Genomic DNA, 22,093 nt, shown 5'->3' with positions numbered 1-22,093 from the left:
AAACAAATGACAATGAAAACAAAATGACCCAAAACCTATGGAATGCAGCAAAAGCAGTTCTAAGAGGGAAGTTTATAGCAATACAATTCTACCTCAAGAATTAAGAAAAATCTCAAATAAACACCCTAACCTTACACCTAAAGCAATTAGAGAAAGAAGAACAAAAAACCCCCAAAGTTAGCAGAAGGAAAGAAATCATAAAGAGCAGATAAGAAATAAATGAAAAAGAAATGAAGGAAACAATAGCAAAGATCAATAAAACTAAAAGCTAGTTCTTTGAGAAGATAAACAACATTGATAAACCCTTAGCCAGACTCATCAAGAAAAAAGGGAGAAGACTCAAATCCACAGAATTAGAAACGGAAAAGGAGAAGTAACAACTGACACTGCAGAAATACAAAGGATCATGAGAGATTACTACAAGCAACTATATGCCAATAAAATGGACAACCTGGAAGAAATGGACTAATTCTTAGAAAGGCACAACCATCTGCGACTGAACCAGGAAAAAAGAGAAAATATAAACAGACCAATCACAAGCGCTGAAATTGAAACTGTGATTAAAAATCTTCCAACAAACAAAAGCCCAGAACCAAATGCCTTCACAGTTCAATTCTATCAAACATTTAGCGAAGAGCTAACACCTATCCTTCTCAAACTCATTCTACGAGGCCACCATCACCCTGATACCAAAACCAGACAAACATGTCAGGAAAAAAAAGAAAACTACAGGCCAATATCTGTGATGAACATAGATGAAAATATCCTCAACGAAGTACTAGCATAGAGAAACCAACAGCACATTAAAAGGATCATACACCATGATCAAGTGGGGTTTATCCCAGGAATGCAAGGATTCTTCAGTGTACACAAATCAATCAATGTGATACACTATTTTAACAAACTGAAGGATAAAAACCATATGATCATCTCAATAGATGCAGAAAAAGCTTTTGACAAAATTCAACACCAATTTATGATAAAAACTCTCCAGAAAGTAGACATAGAGGGAACCTACCTCAACATAATAAAGGCCATATATGACAAACTCACAGCCAACATCGTTCTCAGTGGTGAAAAACTGAAACCATTTCCTCTAAGATCAGGAAGAAAACAAGGTTGCCCACTCTCACCACTATCATTCAACATAGTTTTGGAAGTTTTAGCCACAGCAATCAGAGAAGAAAAAGAAATAAAAGGAATATAAATCGGAAAAGAAGTAAAACTGTCACTGTTTGCAGATGACATGATACTATACATAGAGACTCCTAAAGATGCTACCAGAAAACTACTAGAGCTAATCAATGAATTTGGTAGAGTAGCAGGATACAAAATTAATGCACAGAAATCTCTTGCATTCTTATACACTAATGATGAAATATCTGAAAGAGAAATTAAGGAAACACTCCCATTTACCATTGCAACAAAAAGAATAAAATACCTAGGAATAAACCTACCTAAGGAGACAAAAGACCTGTATGCAGAAAACTATAAGACACTGATGAAAGAAATTAAAGATGACACAAACAGATGGAGAGATATACCATGTTCTTGGATTGGAAGAATCAGTATTGTGAAAATGACTATACTGCCCAAAGCAATCTACAGATTCAATGCAATCCCTGTCAAACTACCAATAGCGTTTTTCACAGAACTAGAACAAAAAATTGCACAATTTATATGGAAACACAAAAGACCCCGAATAGCCAAAACAATCTTGAGAAAGAAAAACAGAGCTGGAGGAATCAGGTTCCTGGACTTCAGACTATACTACAAAGCTACAGTAATCAAGACAGTATGGTACTGGCACAAAAATAGAAATGTAGATCAATGGAACAGGATAGAAAGCCCAGAGATAAACCCACACACATATGGTCACCGTATCTTTGATAAAGGAGGCAAGAGTATACATGGAGAAAAGACAGCCTCTTCAATAAGTGGTGCTGGTAAAAACTGGACAGCTACATGTAAAAGAATGAAATTAGAACACTTCCTAACACCATACACAAAAATAAACTCAAAATGGGTTAAAGACCTAAATGTAAGGGCAGACACTATAAAACTCTTAGAGGAAAACATAGGCAGAACACTCTATGACATAAATCACAGCAAGATCCTTTTTGACCCACCTCCTAGAGAAATGGAAATAAAAACAAAAATAAACAAATGGGACCTAATGAAACTTCAAAGCTTTTGCATAGCAAAGGAAACCATAATCAAAACAAAATGACAACACTCAGAATGGGAGAAAATACTTGCAAATGAAGCAACTGACAAAGGATTAATCTCCAAAATATATAAGCAGCTCATGTAGCTCAATATCAAAAAAAAAAAGAAACAACCCAATCCAAAAATTGGGTAGAAAAAAATTGGGCAGAAGACATAAATAGACATTTCTCCAAAGAAGATATACAGATTGCCAACAAACACATGAAAAGATGCTCAACATCACTAATCATTAGAGAAATGCAAATCAAAACTATGAGATATCACCTCACACCGGTCAGAATGGCCATCATCAAAAAATCTGCAAACAATAAATGCTGGAGAGGGATGGAGATAAGGGAACCCTCTTGCACTGTTGGTGGGAATGTAAACTGGTACAGCCACTATGGAGAACAGTATGGAGGTTCCTTAAAAAACTAAAAATAAAACGACTATATGACCCAGCAATCCCACTACTGGGCATATAACCTGAGAAAACCATAATTCAAAAAGGGACATGTACCACAGTGTTCACTGCAGCACTATTTACAATAGCCAGGACATGGAAGCAACCTAAGTGTCCATCAACAGATGAATGCATAAAGAAGATGTGGCACATATATATAATGGAATATTAGTCATCCATAAAAAGAAACGAAATTGAGTTATTTGTAGTGAGGTGGATGGACCTAGAGTCTGTCACACAGAGTGAAGTAAGTCAGAAATATAAAAACAAATACCATATGCTAACACATATATATGGCATTTAAAACAAATGGTTTTGATGAACCTAGGGGCAGGACAGGAATAAAGCCACAGATGTAGAGAATGGACTTGAGGACCAGGGGAGGGGGAAGGGTAAGCTGGGATGAAGGAAGAGAGTAGCACTGACATATATACACTACCTAATGTAAAATAGATAGCTAGTGGGAAGCAGCTTCATAGCACAGGGAGATCAGCTCTGTGCTTTGCGACTACCTAGAGGGGAGGGATATGTAGGGTGGGAGGGAGACACAAGAGGGAGGGGATGTGGGAATATATGTATGCATATAGCTGATTCACTTTGTTATACAGCAGAAACTAACACAACACTGTAAAGCAATTATACTCCAATAAAGATGTTTAAAATTATTTCAGTTAACGTATATAAATGTGAATGACTTATATGGTGATCAAATATACTTGTAGAATCTGATAAATCGACAAAGTACATATATTGATGGGAAGTCATACTGGATGATGAGGTGATTAGGAAATTTTAATGAGATCTCCGGATACATATGACAAAAACGCATAACTATGAAATGTTAAAATGATGCTGTAAAGAAACCAACAAAAAAAGATGGACCTACTATCCGCAGTTTTCTTTAACGTTTACTGGAAATTATAGACACTGAAGTGAGACTGTGACAAAAACTAAAAGAAAAAGAAAAAGAAGCAAAAGGTCTAACCATTTAAAAGCAAGAAAAAACTGACAAGACAGTTATCTGCAGGGAAACAAATTATGGAAGCTTTCTAAAAGTTAATAAGATCAAAAATCGACAGACATATAAAAGAGAAAAGAAGTTTTAATTGCATTTCTTTTGAAAGTTTGCCTGCTTATTTTTGGAATGAATGACTAGGTGTGAGATAACTGATTAATGAGTAAAATTCATTTGTCATTTCCTAGATATGGCCAAATTCCTCTCGTATAAAGTTGTACATTCACTCAAGTAACATTTTAATTTTAGTGCCTATTTCCCCACAGCTTCTCAACTACAGTACATCAGCAAACTCTGGGATATTTGCCAGTTTGATAGGTCTCTCTGTGTGGTTTTAATTAGCTTTTTTTTCTGTAATGAGCAAGGCTGAACATCTCCTTATGTGCTTTTGTGGATCTGCATTTGTTTTTTCACATTCAAATCTAAGAGTCATCTGGAATTTAATCTGATATATCAATAAAGTGAAAGGGTAACACATAGAATGGAAGAAAATATTTGCGAGTCATGTATATCTGATAAGGGATTAATATCCAGAGAATACAAAGCACTCTTACAACTCCACAACAAAAGCCCAAACAGCTCAACTTTAAAATGTGCAAAGGACCTGAGAATATTTTGGCAGTTCCTCAAAAAGTTAAACATTGAGTTACCATATGACTCAGCAATTTCATTCCTAGGTATATACTCAAGGGAATTGAAAACATGTACAATTGACCCTTCAACATATGTTTGAATTGCACAGGTCCACTTATATGTCAGTTTTTTCCAATAGTAAATTACTACAGTAGTACACAGTCCATGGTTGGTTGAACCCATGGATGCTGAGGAACTGAGGGTAGGGATGGCTGACTATAAATTATACTTGGATTAACCCCCACTTTGTTCAGGGGGCAACTGTAATCATACAGAAACTTGTTCATGAATGTTCACAGCATCATTATTTGTAATAGCCCAAGTGTGGAAATAATCCAGTGTCTGTCAACTGATGAATGGATAAACCATGATGGAATTTATTTAGCCATAAAAAGGAAGTAGTGATACATGCTACAGTATGTGACCCTCAAGACATTATGTGAAAGAGCTAGTTACAAAGACCACATATTGCATTATGCCATTTACATTGGCAGCCTATAGATACAGAAAGTAGACTACTGGCTGCCCAGGGTTGGGGAGAGAGGGTGAAAAAAGGGGAGTGACTACTAATGGGTACAAGGTTTCTTTGGGGGAGGAAGAAAATGTTCTAAAATTAGATTATGGTGATGGTAGCACAACTCTGTACATACAATTAATAGCCATCTAACTGTATACCTTAAAAGGGTATACTTTATTATATATAAATTATAGCTCTAATAAAGCTATTTTTAAATATAAAGCTGTTTTTTAAAAAAATATGTATACTTGTCATTTTACCATTTTTTGAACTTTTCTGGAGGTTTGAAATATTCAAAAGATAAAACTTGGAAAACAAACCATAAAAGTATACTTTTATCCAAATATAGATCAAAAGATGTTTTTTAAGTAAGAGTACACATTCCTCATGAGGATGTAGTAAAATTGCTCTCTTATTTATGCTAATTGTATTCACTGTTTATGATTCCATTCTATCATACAGCTTTAAATACTATCCATACACCCATGCCTTTCATATTTTCTCTCCAGCCTGTACTCGTTTGAAAAACCAGAAACATAAATCCAAACAACTCATTAACTTTTATATTTGTATGTCTAACAATCACCTCAAACCTAGCATGTCCAAAACCAAACTCTTAATTTAACCGTATCTTTAAGTTAACTCAATTCTTCAACTAGTCAAGCCAGAAAACTTGGAGTCATTCTCAGCTCTTCTCTTTCTCTTACAACCAACAACCAAAGTATCAGCAAAATCAGCAAATTTCTGTTTCTACTATCCAACCACTTTTCATCACTTAAATTGTTAATACACTGCTCACCTGGACACTGATTCTTTGGCCTCCCTGCTTCCACCTTGCATCTCCAATATTTTCATTACCCAGCAGCTAGGGTAAGCCTTTTAAAGTATGAGTCAGTAATTAAGACCTTTTATATATGTCACATTTTAGTCACAGTAAGAACATCATCATGATTCAAAAGCCATTACATAATCTGACCCATTCCAAAATCCACAGCTCTGATCACATTTCATATATTTTTTCCCTTCCCTCTCTGAGCCATACTGGCCACCTTGCTGTTCCTCAAACATAGTAATTCTGTTCCTGCTTCATGACGTTTGTACCTACTATGCCTTTTTTGCCTGAAATTCCCTCTTCCCAGATAACCACATGGATTGCACTATGTAATACATGTTAGTTGAATGAACAAACATACCTGTCTGGTTCTCCTCCTTCACTCCAATCTCTCCCTGCCTACACATGCCCTTTAACCCCAGTTCTCTATACAGAGGTGACTATAATCATCCCAATGCTCCAACCATTACATTTCTGTGGGCTACAATGGACTGAACTTTTGTGTCCCTCCAAAATACATATTTTGAAATTCTAACCCCTAAGGTGATAGTATTAGGAGGTGTGGCTTTCAGGAGGTGATCAGGTCATGAGGGCAGAGCCTTCATGAATGAGATTAGTGCCCTTATATAAAAGACCCCAGAGAGATTCCCCCTTCTTCCATGTGAGATTACAATGAGGATATGATAGAATATGAGGAAGTCCATCAGATACTGAACCTTCTGGTGCCTTGATCTTGAACTTCCCAGCCTCCAGAACTAAGAGAAATCAATTTTTGTTGTTTATAAGCCACCAAGTCTCTGGTAGTTTGTTATAGCCACCCAGATGGATTAAGACAGGGGCTTTCCACTCTTCCATCTTTAGCTCTTTCTTTTGGGTACCCTACTGAACTCCTCCTGTAGTTGATTCTACTTTAAAAAAATATATTTATGGACTTGTTCCTAGGTTCCCTAGTCTATAACTTTCTTTTTTTATTTTAATTTTTAAGGGTTTTTTTATTGATGTATAGTTGCTGTACAATATTATATAAGTTACAGGTGTACAATATGATGACTCATAATTTTTTAAAATTTTATTTACTCTTGGCTGCGTTGGGTCTTCGTTGCTGCATGCAGGCTTTCTCTAATTGTGGCGAGCGGGGGCTATTTCTTGTTGCGGTGCGTGGGCTTCTCATTGCAGTGGCTTCTCTTGTTGCGGAGCACAGGCTCTAGGCATGCAGGCTTCAGTAGTTGTGGTGCACAGGCTCAGTTGTTGTGGCTCATGGGCTCTAGAGCACAGGCTCAGCAGTTGTGGCACATGGGCTTTGTTGCTCTGCGGCATGTGGGATCTTCCCAGACCAGGGCTCGAACCTGTGTCCCTTGCATTGGCAGGCGGATTCTTAACCACTGCACCATCAGGGAAGCCCCATAATTTTTAAAGATTATACTCCATTTATATTTATTATAACATATTGGCTATATTCCCCATGCTGTACAATATATCCTTGTAGCTTATTTTATACCTACTAGTTTGTACCTCTTATTCCATATAAATTTCTTTATATATATATATATATATATATTTTATACCCACTAGTTTGTACCTCTTATTCCATATAAATTTATATATATATATATATATATATATATATAAATTTATTTATTTTTGGCTGCGCCGGGTCTTCGTTGCTGCTTGCGGGCTTTCTCTAGTTGCGGCGAGCGGGGGCTACTCTTCGTTGCGGTGCGTGGGCTTCTCATTACAGTGGCTTCTCTTTGTTGTGGAGCGTGGGCTCTAGGCGCGTGGGCTTCAGTAGTTGTGGCATTCGGGCTCAGTAGTTGTGGTGCATGGGCTTAGTTGCTCCGTGGCATGTGGGATCTTCCCAGACCAGGGCTTGAACCCATGTCTCCTGCATTGGCAGGTGGATTCCTAACCACTGTGCCAACAGGGAAGTCCTATAAGTTTCTTAATAGCTTAAAAATCTTATCATCTTTTCATCATCTAGTAAATATCTTGTACCAATTATAAAATCAGTAATGATTGGAAGAATAAATGAATAAATGAGTAAAATAATGAACAGGAAAACCGGTTCAGGGAAGAAACATCTCAGAAATTTTAAGAAAGTGACACTTACACAAATCTAAATGCACAAGAAAAGTAACTGTCTAAGAATGGTCTTCAAAGTAAAGGTAGAAATTTGTTACTGAAGAGGAACAAGGGTTGTACTTCCCACTTTGAAATGGGAAGGAAGCAAGAGAAGAGAAGTATGGACAGTGAGAGGTAGAGGTAGAGGTAAGGAAATTTGACAGTTTGGTGTAGAGGTCTTACTTTTCTCTACAGGTTTGGACTATTAATGGAAACTTCCCAGAAAACATCTCAGAGTTGTTTCCTCCATGAGCAGCTAGGTTACATCCTTCAATGCCCTCTTCTTGCCTGACCATCCCTCACTTCCCTGGAAGCAAGTCCCTTGCCACCTCTCTGCCAACCATCCAGGGCTCTTCCCCTTGCTCCAATAAGGATACCACATCTGGCTTAGGAATGGAGAGTCCTGCTCCCAAAAGAAATGGTACACAGTTTTGCTATGGGAGGCTTAGAATTCAAAATCAAAGAAGAGAGGTCACTATTTAGAGAAGATGGAGCCTCAACCCCAACGGAGGTACACATTTTCAACTCTACAAAGCTCAAGCCTTTTCCTTGGGAACAGGGAAAAGAAATGTACAGGATACTTGAAAGGAGCAGAGAAATTCTCAATTGGAGAAGGAAATATTCCATAGGGAAGACTGAATTTTTAGATACAGGTATGCTTACCAACTGAGACCAGGTTGTTATAGTTTTCCAAAATCACATTTCTGTACAAATCCCTCTGATCAGAATCCAGGCATTCCCACTCCTGAGAAAAGTCTATAGACACATCCTTGAATAACACCAGTCCCTGAAACAATAGATCCATGTATGAACAATATAATAAAAGCAAATGCTTTTAAGATGGGAGGAGCGAAGTAAAAGGTAAAATACAGGTGATAAAGAGAGTGTTTATAGGAAGTGACACATAGAACAAATAGGCTGGGTCTGGAGGCCTGGAAGTCAGTATGATTTAATTTATGTCCTCAAAAAATCCCATTTCCTGAAGATAGATCAAACTATCTGTTCACAGTAGGATATTTCCAGTATCCAACCATGTTTGGGACGTAAAAAGTCTAGCTAAGTGGAGTTTCTCTATTGTGTGAAATAGTAAAGTTATCATCTAGTCTAGTAATGCCTGGTATATAATCAATTGTCAGTAAACAGTAGTTCCCTCCACCTACTCTTTACTCATTTAGCTCTAAGGAGAAAAAGTGACCAACTCTACAAAATATCTAAGAATAAAATTTGAGAATAAAAGTGATAAAGAGAAGATCCTTAAAAAAAAGTTAAGACAGAAAAAACAGGTCATATATAAAGTATCAGGAATCAGAAATGCAATGGACTTCTAAACATCACTGTTGGAATCAAGAAAACATAAAGATATGTCTAGAGGAGAGTTTCTCAACCTTGGCAATGTCGACATTTGGGGATGGATAATTCTTTGTTGCAGGGTTGGGGCTGTTCTATGCATTGTTTGTTGATATACAGCACCAACTCTGACCTCTACTAGATGCCAGTGTTACTCCCCTCTCCCAGATATGACATTCTAACACACAGGGAAGCCAAGGGATGACTACTAAACTTGATTATTCCACAAAGAGTAAAATAAGAATAACTGGAAACACTACAGGGATAAATACCAAAGGCAGTTAGCCAAGTCTTTGGACAGGAACTAGGTGATATGGCGAGACCATGCTACTTTAATTAGAAGCATCATATTTCTATTTGAATCATTAATACTTAAATTTTGGTATGAGTTCAAAAATCCCTTTTTAAATAAAGACTCTGCATATAAGTTAAGAATTTTTTCAAGATGCAGGTTCATTCTTATACCACGTGGTAACGTAAAGGGATTTATTCTTTTTGTGAAAATTCTTTAATAAACACCATTTTTATTGGAAGCATTATTATCCAGCATATGGAATCAACTGACTTAATCGTTCTTCTCATTTTGATCTTTGGCATTAATAAGACCTTTAAGATCTGTCTGTCTGTATGGGCTCTAACAGTAAGGTTCTCAATCAACTTATGTTCTGGGATGATCCAACCTGTAGCCAGGCATCACTAAACTATAATAAATGTTCCTGGTTCCTGAGTTGCCAGAATCTCCTGGAGGATGAAGATTCACAAAAAGACTTAGGTCAAATGAAGATTGGACCATCAACACCACCCATTTTGCTTTACTAGGAAGCCCCAGTCTGTGGAAATGATCATGACCAGATGTGAGCTTCCACTCAAGTGCTCAGCTTGACCTCATCACATCACTGTCTGTGTAAAACAGGTCTATTTAGCAGAGAATGTCCACATTTTCCTCCCTGTGCACTTCTGCCCCACCAACATTCCTGACCCCAAAGGGAAAAAGGTAAAGATTCACAGAAAAAATCGTGAATACGTGACAATCAGGGGCATCTAGGCAACAGAGCTGAATGGATGGAATGAAAGGAAATGGTTAGTAGGCCCTGGAAAAGATGCTCCTGCCCAGGAAAGGTCGGGATAAAGAAGGCAAATGCCCATGTGTTTCAGGAAGCAGAGAGGAAGCAGCACCTCACCTGGGTCATGGCTTTCAGTCTTTCAGGAAATGTGCAGACCTCAGAGCTCCTCTTCTGAAGAAGGGCAGAGTCCTGGGAGACTGCAGGGCTGGCAGGGCCACGCCAGCCTCCCAGTTCCCAGAAAAACCCAGTTCAAAAGGCAGTCCTTTACCTTGTTGTCCCACTGTCCACTCTCTCCACTTCACAGACACATTGATAGGAATGGGAGGGAGACTGGACAAATCCTGCCCCTTCCCTAACCCGGGGGCTCCAGGCTCCAGCTGCAACAAAATAATCTCTGGACAGCTGGCCGTGTCTGGAGACACGGATGCAACGTCCTCTTCCCAGCGCCACCCTATTTCTGAGCAAACCAGTGTCTTCGCTACACCTGGGGAGCAGGACTCCGGCGAGACTAGACCTACAGCAGAAAGACTCGCCTCAGTCAGGACCCTGAGCCGGAGATGCGCCCAAATTCCGGCCCCAGATCAAAGTCTACGGGGCGCCGCTGTCCTCAAGGAAGCCATCTCTCCTCGGAGCACAACTGATCAGTCAACCCTGGACGTCGCCACATGTAAATCACCCTCCAGATGTTAAAGGCGCAGCTCGCTGATAACCGAGCCCCACTCGCTAAGGCCGCGGCGACAAATACACAGAAAGTTTACCGGGTATAAGGTCTCCCAGTCACAAGGCAGTGCTTACGCCCATTCGGGCTTGGCTGTTAGGCACTCCCGCACTGTGAGCCTTGCAGCCCTAAGAGCCGCTCGTCGGTGCGAAGTAGCCACTGGAACCGGCCGACGCCTCAGAAAGCTACGCTGACTAGGCCATCTACAAAGCAGAGCCGACAAAATTGCATCTGCGCCTGCGCACTTGAAGGTTTTTTGCGATGCAGGAACTACAATCCCCAGAACCCTTTGAGCCCATTCATCACCAGCCGCACAGTCCTGCCTGTACCGCCTGTGCTGAAGTCACACTTGACCTCTTTGGTGGACCGGCACTGAGTGGTGGGTGGATAACCAGACTCCCCTGTTGCTACTCAAGAGCTAATATTATTTAGTGCCTGTGTGGTAGAAGTCAGCCAATGCCCTTGGCTCACTCCATCCCATCTGGGAAGTCATTCCTCTATTCAAAAGACTTTGGAACCCAGGCTCAGAAAAGTTTAGTGACAGCCAAAACTAGAAATGGATTACAACCCAAGATTGATTTTTTAATGATTTTAAATTTTTGTCCAGGGTATTGGTTGACTAATTTTTGCCTATGCTAAATAAAATAAAAAATGAAAAGCTATACAAGGAGAAAAAATGAGCACCTTGCATCCTAGTCTCCAGACACCCAGTATTCTCCAAGCAACCAATGCATTCACCACTTTCTTACCACGACAACATGTGTGCGTCAGTTTGTTTATGTGCGTGTCAGTTTGTTTATATGCGTGTGCCTGAGTCCATTTATACAGGTACATATGATACATTTTAAATATTAGATTGTTATACACACTTAAATATTATTTTGAGTTTTCATATTAATGTATAGATATCTCATTTAATTTGCTATATATTTCCATTAAATAGATATATGATAATTTAACCAATTTGTTACTGTCATTGACCGCCCCACTCCTCCAGTCTTTTGCTATTATATTGGAGCCATAAGTTATATTCTGTGGATATGTCTAGTAACATCTGTTACACAAATTCCTCCACAAATTCTGGAGACATGGGTACCTGCATTTCAAGTTTTGATAAGTATTTTGCTACTGCCCTTCTTTAGGTTATATCAGTTCAGCTGTCCACCACCAACATGTATAAATTAGATATGTAATTTCCTTATTCTGTCAATCTGATGAGTGGAAATTGCATTTATAAATTTCACATATCTTATTGAGATAGGAGAAAAAATTTCCAAAGGAGTAAACATTTCTTTGCAGTTTCCCTGATATATTTTTTCATACTCACCCATTTTTTGTTAGGTCATTGCTTATATTTTCTCTTAATGATTTGTATTGCCTTGTTTTGTTATTAAGAATGTTTTCTGTTTAAAAAACTTCCAGTTTGGGATTTACATTTTGACTTTCAATAGTTTCAAATACTTTTTCATGTAAAAGTAAACAAATGTATTTTTTCCTACAATGGCTTCATGGTTTTGTGTTAATTTTACATTATTATTTTCTTCCATGTTTTTCTCTAAGATTTTATGGTTTAACCTTTAATCTTACAATTCTTAATCTACATTTTTGATCCATTTGCATTTAAATTTGTTTTGAGCTGTGCATTAGGGATCCATTTTTTAAAATAAATTTATTTATATATTTATTTTTTTATGGCTGCATTGGGTCTTCCATGTTGCACTTGGGCTTTCTCTAGTTGCAGCGAGCAGGGGGCTACTCTTCACTCTGGTGCATCGGCTTCTCATTGCGGTGGATTCTCTTGAAGCGGAGCACGGACTCTTGGCATGCAGGTCAGTAGTTGTGGCTGCTCGCAAGCTCCAGAATGCGGTCTCAGTAGTTGTGGGGCAGGGGGTTAGTTGCTCCGGGGCATGTGGGATCTTCCCAGACCAGGGCTTGAACCCGCGTCTCCTGCATTGGCAGGCAGATTCTTAACCACTGCACCATCAGGGAAGTCCCCCTGTTTGTTTTAAAATCTGTCCCATATGCCTGCCCAATTACATAAGGCCATTTAGCGAATGCCCTTTATTTTACAGACATGCCCATATTTTACACAGGTCCTATGAACTGATATTCTCTAATATAACCACAATAAATACTCAGAAAATTTAACAATCACACAATGTTATGATCTAATATATAGTACATATTCAAATTTCTCCCAATGATCCCAACAATTTTAAAGATTTTTAATCCAAGATACAAAGATCATGAACTATTTTAGTTGTCATATCTCATTAGTCTTCTTTGATTTAGAATAGTTCACAGCTTTCTTGTACTTCAGAATCATATTTTTGGTGTCCAGACTGCTTTTCTCCCTCGAAATGTCCTTCTAAGCATTTTTTTAAATGTCCCCATGTCTAACTTCAGGCTAAATATTTTTGACCAGAATACTCCATGGGTGATAGTGTCCTTAATGTGTCACATCAGGAGCCACATAATGTCACTTTCTCCTATTTCTTATGTTAATTTAGTTCCTTAAGCTTGTGGTCAACAGCCCTATCCACTGTAAAGCTATCTTTTCCCCTTTTTATTATTGCATAAACTATGGGGTGATGTTTTCAGACCTTTTGAATAAACATGGATACAAATTTGTCTTATCTTTGTCATATGGCTACTTAAAACATTTGTTGAAAAATCTATATCTAACATATGATATACATATGAAATAATACATCCAAATCCTCAAGATTTATAACAGTTCAAAAGGGTATTAAATGATCCAAAATGCCTCCATTATCACATACTACCTTTCCTATGTGTTTGGATCTATAGCTGGAGTTTTAGTTCTAGTGACGAGCCACACTCTTAATTAGTGTAGAGTTGTAATATATCTTAATATCTAATAGTTCTAATTATCCAATTTTTATTATTATTCTGAATTTTACTGGTTATTCTGGTCTCTTTATTTTTCTATATAGACTTTAGAATTAGCTTGTATGTTTAAGAAGAACTCTTGGGTGTTTTTAATTGAGTGCATCACATTTATAACCTAAGGATTTGTGAGATCTTAATGATGTTAGTACTGCAATCACAGAACATGTTACACCCTTTCATTTTTTCATCTTCTATTTGCTCTGGAAATTTTTAATTAATTTATTTTTCAGTAATGATCATAGGGCTTCCCTGATGGTGCAGGGAAGCACCACCATGTTCAATCCCCATCTCTCTCCCTTCTTCTGGGACATGTATAATTCAAATGTTGGTATGCTTAATGTTATCCCAAAAATCACATAAATGGGGACTTCCCTGGTGGCGCGGTGGTTAAGAATCCGCATGCCAATGCAGGGGACACGGGTTTGAGCCCTGGTCCAGGAAGGTCCCATATGCCACGGAGCAACTAAGCCCGTGCGCCACAACTACTGAGCCTGCGCTCTAGAGCCTGTGTGCCACAACTACTGAAGCCTGCATGCCACAACTACTAAAGCCTGTGTGCCTAGAGCCCGTGCTCCACAGGAGAAGCCACTGCGATGAGAAGCCTGCACACCATAATGAAGAGTAGCCCCCTCTTGCTGCAACTAGAGAAAGCCTGTGCCCAGCAGCGAAGACACAATGCAGCCATAAATAAATAAATAAATATATTTTTAAAAAGATCACACAAAGGTTATCATTTTTTAATTTTTCTTTTTCTTTTGCTGTGTGTGTGTGTTTTTAAGCCTACAGCACCCAGTATTTCCAGGCAGTCTCTCATCCAAGTACTAACCAGGCCTGGCCCTGCTTAGCTTCCGAGATCAGGCATATTCAGGGTGGTATGTCTGTAGACACTTTTGCTGTTCTGATTGGGTTATTTTCATTAGTCTATCTTCCAGATCCCTTATGCATTCTTCTTTGTCATTTAGTCGCTATTTCTTCCTTCTAGTGTGTTTATTTCAGCTACTTAATTCTTCAATTCTGTTTTTTAAAATATTTTCAGTTCCTTGTTAAAATTCTCACTGTGTTCATCTATTCTTTTCCCTAATTCAGTGCTTTGAATTCTTTATCTGGTTAATTATTTGTTTCATTATTTTTTCAGGAGCTTTCTTTTGCTCTTTCAGTTGAGACCAATCCCTCTTTTTCTTTCTTTCTTTTTTTTTTTTTTTGGCTGCGCCACATGGCATGTGGGATCTTAGTTCCCTGACCAGGGATCTAACCCATGACCCCTGCAGTGGAAGCATGGAGTCTTAACCACTGGACTGCCAGGGAAGTCTTGACTTTTCATTTTGCTTAACTTTCTCTGCCTCTATAAACTTAGATAAAAGTTATCTATTGCAGTCCTGAAGGGATGTTCTTATGTGGGAGTGTCCCTATACAGACTGCAGGTGCCCAGGCCTTTGGTGGGAGAGTTGGGTTTGTTGTGGACACAATCACATTCTTCCTCAGGGTCTGCTGGCAGCTATCACTTTGGTAGGAGGTGGGGCTGGAGATGGAGGGGCTAGAGCTGGAGCTAGGAGAGGTGGGACTTCTCTGCTCAGTAGCTGTCACTGCCCTATTGGGGGCAGGGTCTGATTCCAAGTTGTTGGAGCAGAAATCCTGAGGGTCAGGCCCAAGCTGGCTCTGTTTTCTTTAGGTGTGTGCTTTCCCCTCTCCCAGCACCAGGCCCCTTGCCCCAGGTCGGGGGCGCTGAAGCAAGAGTGGGGGGCCTGCATGGGCGCTCAGCCCGTGTCAGCTATAGACAGAGGTCTGAGCTGTCTCCAGTGTGCTGCCCAGGCAGACACCAGCAGTTGCTTCCCTTGCTCTGTTCAGATGCAGCCCTGAGTGCTGGCAAAGTTTATCTTACTCTTTCCAATGCATTCAAACTTTCTTTTTTTTCTACTGCTTCAACCGAGTGCTGGAATCTCTCCTCAGGAAACCTGGACTTCTAAAAGGCTCTCCCATCTGTGGGTGTCTGCTCAAATCACCAGTCTCCAAGTTTACCTTAATTGCAGCCAAGAGGGACTAAGGCTGGTTCACAGACTCCTGCTGGTTCAACAGCCCATACCAAGGACTGTCCACCTATTACTTGATACACAGGTGGTTGAGACTCCTCCCAGGTCCGTTGGTATACAGTGTTGGATCCCACAACACCCACAGAGGCAAGTTGTGGATGTATGCCAAGTTTTAGTTGTTAAAAGGGGATGTGTGTGCAAAATTGATGGGCATCTTATGCCACCATGAGGCTGATGTTATTCTTCAGTGTTCAGATTTTTATGAAGGATCTATCCCATTTTTTAAGTTTTAGAAGCATAAGTTTCATGAGGTATTTTTCCTTCTTACACTTTACAGTCTTTATTTTTCTTTAAGAAGAATTATTCCTTGTTCAATAAGGAATAAATGTTAATCAAACTTTTCCTATATTCACTTACATAGATGTCTTTTTTCCATGATAATGTCTTTGATGTTGAGTAAGGTAGAGATCACAGTTAAAAGTTTTTCCATAAATAACAAAGACTGAGGAGATAACAATGATGATGGCTAAACTAACCAAGTATTTATTATGTGATGGGCACAACTGTAGAATCCCCATAACCAGCCTCTGAAGTACACTAATTAGGCCCACATTGCCATAAACACAACATACATGCATACAAAAGGATCTGGAGGAATAAGTAAGTTGGTTATGTTGGGGAAGTAACTAAGGTCGGGATGTTAGTCAAAGGGAAGTACAATTTTACCTATAATGTATAAATCAGTAAAAGCAGAAGAGAGCCACATATTATCTCTAAAATGAACAACAAATAAATAAAGCAGACACATTCAAAAGGGGCCAACAAGGTAACTCTTTATAATGGCAAAATTTTCATTATTTGACAAAATGGGGGTTTGATAAAAACAGGTAAATACTTTTAAGCCAATGGAATAGTAACAATATATTCACAGACAAAGAATATTAAAGGCTGGTTATTCACAGACAAAGAATATTAAAGGCTGGTTATAGCATAATCACACTTTCTCTCAAAAGCAATGCCAGATGTAATCTTACAGGATTTGCTCCAAAAATCTGACAGTGATTGTCTATGACTGGTAAGATTACAGATAACTGTAGCTATTTTTTTTACTCATATCTACATTTTTATGGAGGAAAATTGTTCTGCAAAAAGAATAGTATAAATTTCTAAAAGGAAAATAAAACAATCTTCCAAAAGGTACATATCCACAAGGTACTAAAGGATATGTAAAAGTAACAGTAACTTAACATAAACAGGGTGACACACAGATACATAGACAGATATGCAAATTTTAAAAACAAAGACTGACCTGATATCAAATCTTTATATGTATAAAAATAAACTTACCATCAAACATGCAATAAAAATATATAAAAATAGATATAGTTATTAAATAAATGGTGTTAGTATGAGAAATGGGGGAGGGAGAAAAAGGGTAAATTAGACCCTCAATAATTTAAAATAATTTTAAAATGCATCAGTAATTCTGTATACTTCACAAAAAATTAAGAACATTAAAAAGAAAGTAGCAGGGTTAGCCCCCAAATAAATTTTGATGCTTAAAATAAGCACAATATACAATAAAAAGGTTTTTCAACTTATAATATTTACAAGTATGAATTTTCTGAAAGTAATGAAGGAATGAATTTAGATTAAAATATTCAAATATTTTATTCAGAGTGTTTATTTTCTGTATGAATTTTCTCAGACTGACTAACTGGTAAAGTGTAAGTATATGTACCTTAACTACATTTGTAGGGACTCTCACTAGTATGAATTCTCTTTATTGTATGGTTCCTTAACTACCTAATTCCAATTTATAGAGTTTCTCATTCACAGAGCTTCTTACCAGCATGACTTTTCTTATGTTGCTGAATTTCTGAACCCCTCTCCAAAGCCTTCCCACAGCCCTTACATTCATAAAGTTTCTCACCAGTATGTATTCTCTGATGTTGAGTACGGCTCAAGCCAGTACCAAAAGTCTTCCCACATTCCTTACATTCATAGGGTTTCTGACCAGTGTGTATCCTCTGGTGCCGATTAAGGGCTGAACCACTACTAAAGGACTTTCTACATTTTTTACATTCATAGGGTTTTTCACCTGTGTGAATTAGCTGGTGTTGAATAAGTTTTGAGCCACTACCAAAAGCCTTCCCACATTCCTTACATTCATAGGGTTTCTCACCAGTATGAATTCTCTGATGCTGAGTGAGGTCTGAACCACTACTAAAGGCCTTCCCACATTCCTTACACTCATAGGGTTTCTCACCAGTGTGCATTCTTTGATGCTGAATAAGTTTTGAACCACTTCTAAAGGCTTTCTCACATTCCTTACACTCATAGGGTTTCTCACCAGTGTGAATTCTCTGATGTTGAGTGAGATCCGAGCCACTATTGAAAGCCTTCCCACATTCCTTACATACATAAGGTTTCTCACCGGTGTGAATTCTTTGATGTCGAGTAAGGGCTGATCCAAAACTAAAAGCCTTCCCACATTCGTTACATATATATGGTTTCTCACCAGTATGAATTCTTTGATGCCGTGTAAGAGCTGAACCACTACTAAAGGCCATTCCACATGCTTTACATTCATAAGGTTTCTCACCAGTATGAATTCTTCGATGCTGAGTAAGGTTTGAACCACTGCCAAAGGCTTTCCCACAATCCTTACATTCATAAGGTTTCTCACCTGTGTGAATTCTGTGATGCCGAGTAAGGGCTGATTCAAAACTAAAGGACTTCCCACATTCCTTACACTCATAAGGCTTTTCACCACTGTGAATTATCTGATGTCGAATAAGGCCTGATCCAAAACTAAAGGCTTTCCCGCACTCCTTACATTCATATGGTTTCTCACCAGTGTGAATTCGCTGATGGTGAGTAAGGTTTGAGCCACTACCAAAGGCCTTCCCACATTCATTACATTCATAAGGTTTTTCACCAGTATGAATTCTTTGATGGTAAGCAAGGTTTGCACCACTACCAAAGGCCTTGCCACATTCTTTACATTCATAAGGTTTCTCACCAGTATGAATTCGCTGATGTCGAATAAGGACTGATACAAAACTAAAATCCTTCCCACATTCCTTACATTCAAGGAGTTTCTCATCAGTATGAATTCTCTGATGCTGGATATTGAAAGTGGGTATGTCTTCAGGAGTAAATATCATTTGACTGAAATGTCCTTCCTGAGATTCCTGTTTTCTCTCAAACTGGCTTTTACATTCCCAATCACCTCTGAAACTTGAACACTCAATGCTGTTTTTTATAAGTCTTTCCATTATCTCCCATCAGGATGATTCTATTCCATAAATATCCTTTTTCAGAAATAATTCTTGGTCTCAACCTTGATTCACAGTCTGAAAGAAAATATAAAAACATTCACTTTTTTGTGTTCTGGGAGAAATGAAACTTTTATAATAGATAGGAAAAGACTTAACTGAAACTCATTTTCATATAGAGTGGCTTATACAGTTCTCATATATGATTGGGCATTTTGACAAACAGATAAGGAAACAGAATGAGAAGAAACACTAGAAGGTGAAGGAGTTATTTAGGAAAATAGATTAAGTCAATTGTTCCTAGATAGTGATTTAGATAAAAATACCCTAAAGATATGGGGAGCTCAATAAATATAAAGATGTTCAGGCCCCAACTCAATTTTGTTAACTAGTGTCATATACATTTAAAAATGAGTATTATTATCATTTAACCCATTTCTTGGGGTTGTTTGGAGCTTTAAGTAACTACACCAGGAAGGAAAAATCTAGGCTAGATGGTCATAAGTTGCATATAATCTGATGGAGATAGAAGAGAAAGTTACTTCTGATGTAGTAGTATCTTTATGAAGGATTAATGAGGGGCTTCCCTGGTGGCGCAGTGGTTGAGAGTCCGCCTGCCGATGCAGCGGACATGGGTTCGTGCCCCAGTCCGGGAAGATCCCACATGCCGCGGAGCAGCTGGGCCCGTGAGCCATGGCTGCTGAGCCTGCGCATCCGGAGCCTGTGCTCCGCAACGGGAGAGGCCACAACAGTAAGAAGCCCGCATACCGCAAAAAATAAAAAAAAAAAAAAAGATTATTGAACTGAGTAAGTCTGGAATGAGCAATAGAGAGTGAAGATTCTGTTGTGGTTAGAATATAGTTTGTTTATGCCATTTGGTAAAATCCGAAGTCTTGAGGCTAAACTTGGGAGAACAAAAAAGGGGACTTAGCAAAGGCCAAAAGCGGAGTAATTGAGAATGTAGTTTTAAAATCAGAGAAAAGGGACAAGAAGATAGGAGGTAATGTGATACTTCTGGAAAATTACAAGGAGGATGCAGATAGATGAGTACTCTGAACCCCAGCTCTGATGATTATTGAAATAATTCTGAAATCACATTAATGTATTGATATTTACACAGTTGTATAAAGTAATGCCACAGTGTTTGGTAGCTATTATTTTGGAAGACTTATATGCCATAAAAGTGACCAGGAAAATAAGAGGATTCAGAGACATCAATTAAGACCCTGAACAAATAAATAACTCAAGCCACAAAAGGTGAAAACATTTCAGCTCCATTCTCTTCCTACAATACTCAAACAGCAAGCTTGTTTAGGCTCGGCCTAAAAATGTCTTGAAATTGTTCTTTCCATTCCCACTGTCAGTAGATAATTCTAGCCAAAATTATCTTTTACTTGGATATGAAAGCAGTATTTTATCTAGCTGCTTGCATTTCCAGTTTTGCACCCTTAACAGCCAGGGTGATATTCAGTCTGGCACTGTTCTGCTCAGAATGCTTCAGTGGTTTCCCACTGTCCCTTGGATAAGACCCACACTCCTTAGCTTGGTCTTTAAAATTCCTCAGAGACCTGCCTACTGCCTGCTTCTTCAAGATGATACCTCTCTCCTGTCAGCAATAAGCCATAGTTACACTGGCCTTACTTCGTTCTTCAAATGCACTAAACTGTAACATGCCCCTCCCCAACAATTTAATCTGCTTGAAATAATTCTTCCATACCTCCCTTCCCACTGCCCCCACTCTTCACCTGCAAGTTCCTGGTCATTGTTCAGATCTCTGCTAACTGGCATACCCTAATAAAGATCTTTTCTGAATACTCAGTCTTAATTTTTGCACATCTCGCCATTATTTCTCAAAGCACTTTTTTACTTTTCTTTTTTTCTTCCTTTCTTTGTGTTTAGTGTTTGGTAATGAATGATTACACATTTATCCCCTACAATTGCAAATTTCCTATATTTTTTAAAGGCTTTATTGAATTTGTTACAATATTGCTTCTGTTTTAGTTTTGGTTTTTTGGCCCCAAGGCACGTGGGATCTTAACTCCCTGACCAGGGATCAAACCCGCAACCCCTGCATGGGAAGGCAAAGTCTTAACCACTGGACCGCCAGGAAGTCCCCAGCAAATTTCTTTTTTTTTTTGAATGTTTGCTTAATGTCTGTCTGCTACCATAGAGCCAAGATTGAGGAAGGCAAGGGTAATGTCTGTTACTTGAGTCAGCTTGAACCCTGGCACACACAAAAAGATCAAAATACATTTACTGAATGGCTAATATAATAAATTAGTCTCAAAATTCATTATTCTTAAAAATAAACTTCTAAAAACAATATTTCTCTAGAAAAGGATATACTTTCTCTCAAACAGTGAAAGTGAATCACATGTGGTTATTCCTGTCCTTTAAAAAAATCTCACTAAAAGGAATGAACTGGTTTTTTAACAAAAGGAACCCACAAAGTCAAAGAAAATTGAAGAGGAAATAGCAGCAACACAACTTTTGAAGCTGGAAAGCGTGAAGAGAAATGACGAACAACTTAACAAAGAAAGATGAAACCTAACCCAAAAGTAAGGAAAACACAGAAGGGGGTGATTTATGCTGCAAACCCCAGAAAGGCTTAAGAAATGGGAGCATTACATACTTAAGAAGGTCTACTAACTGGCATACAAAAAGTTAAATCAGCTTCTCAGTGTCCACTCTATAATACTGATACTCTATAATACTGATACAAATACCATCATTTGAGGAAATCCTGTAACATAAGAGAGATTAAACTAACACCAAAGGAACTTAGAAGAGAAACCACATAGGAAAACAAAATTCCAGAAGCCACCACTAATATCTTCAGAGGGATATGAGAAGCCATTTCACATGATAGAAGAATAGGATAACATAAAAGGAATAAGAGGCAAAAAAGAATACTTAGAAAATGAAAATATAAAGTGGGAATAAAAACATATCGTTAG

At 38.3% G+C, this 22,093-nt stretch overlaps 2 protein-coding genes across 4 annotated transcripts in view; both read right to left on the bottom strand.

Moving 5' to 3' along the window:
* Positions 1–22,093, bottom strand: part of LOC132480593 (zinc finger protein 345-like) — a 37,825-nt gene that overhangs the window by 5,442 nt on the left and 10,290 nt on the right. The window contains 1 exon segment of the mRNA XM_060084929.1: positions 8,450–8,573. The gene's annotated coding sequence lies outside the window, so the exon portion shown is untranslated.
* The window catches only part of ZNF571 (zinc finger protein 571), a 183,991-nt gene continuing 179,442 nt past the window's right edge, over positions 17,545–22,093 (bottom strand). For 2 of the 3 annotated variants that reach the window (XM_060084801.1, XM_060084802.1), the window contains exon 2: positions 17,545–19,214. In XM_060084801.1, the coding sequence (XP_059940784.1) occupies positions 17,685–19,136 (1,452 nt within the window). In that variant the 5' untranslated portion in view covers positions 19,137–19,214 and the 3' untranslated portion in view covers positions 17,545–17,684. The remainder of the gene's footprint in view (positions 19,215–22,093) is intronic. The other variant, XM_060084800.1, reaches the window with a different exon arrangement.

This window comes from Mesoplodon densirostris, chromosome 19, assembly GCF_025265405.1.
Source record: "Mesoplodon densirostris isolate mMesDen1 chromosome 19, mMesDen1 primary haplotype, whole genome shotgun sequence".
NCBI lineage: Eukaryota > Metazoa > Chordata > Mammalia > Artiodactyla > Ziphiidae > Mesoplodon > Mesoplodon densirostris.
The sequence above is the reverse complement of the archived record's forward strand: the minus strand, read 5'-3'. Positions and strand labels throughout refer to the sequence as shown.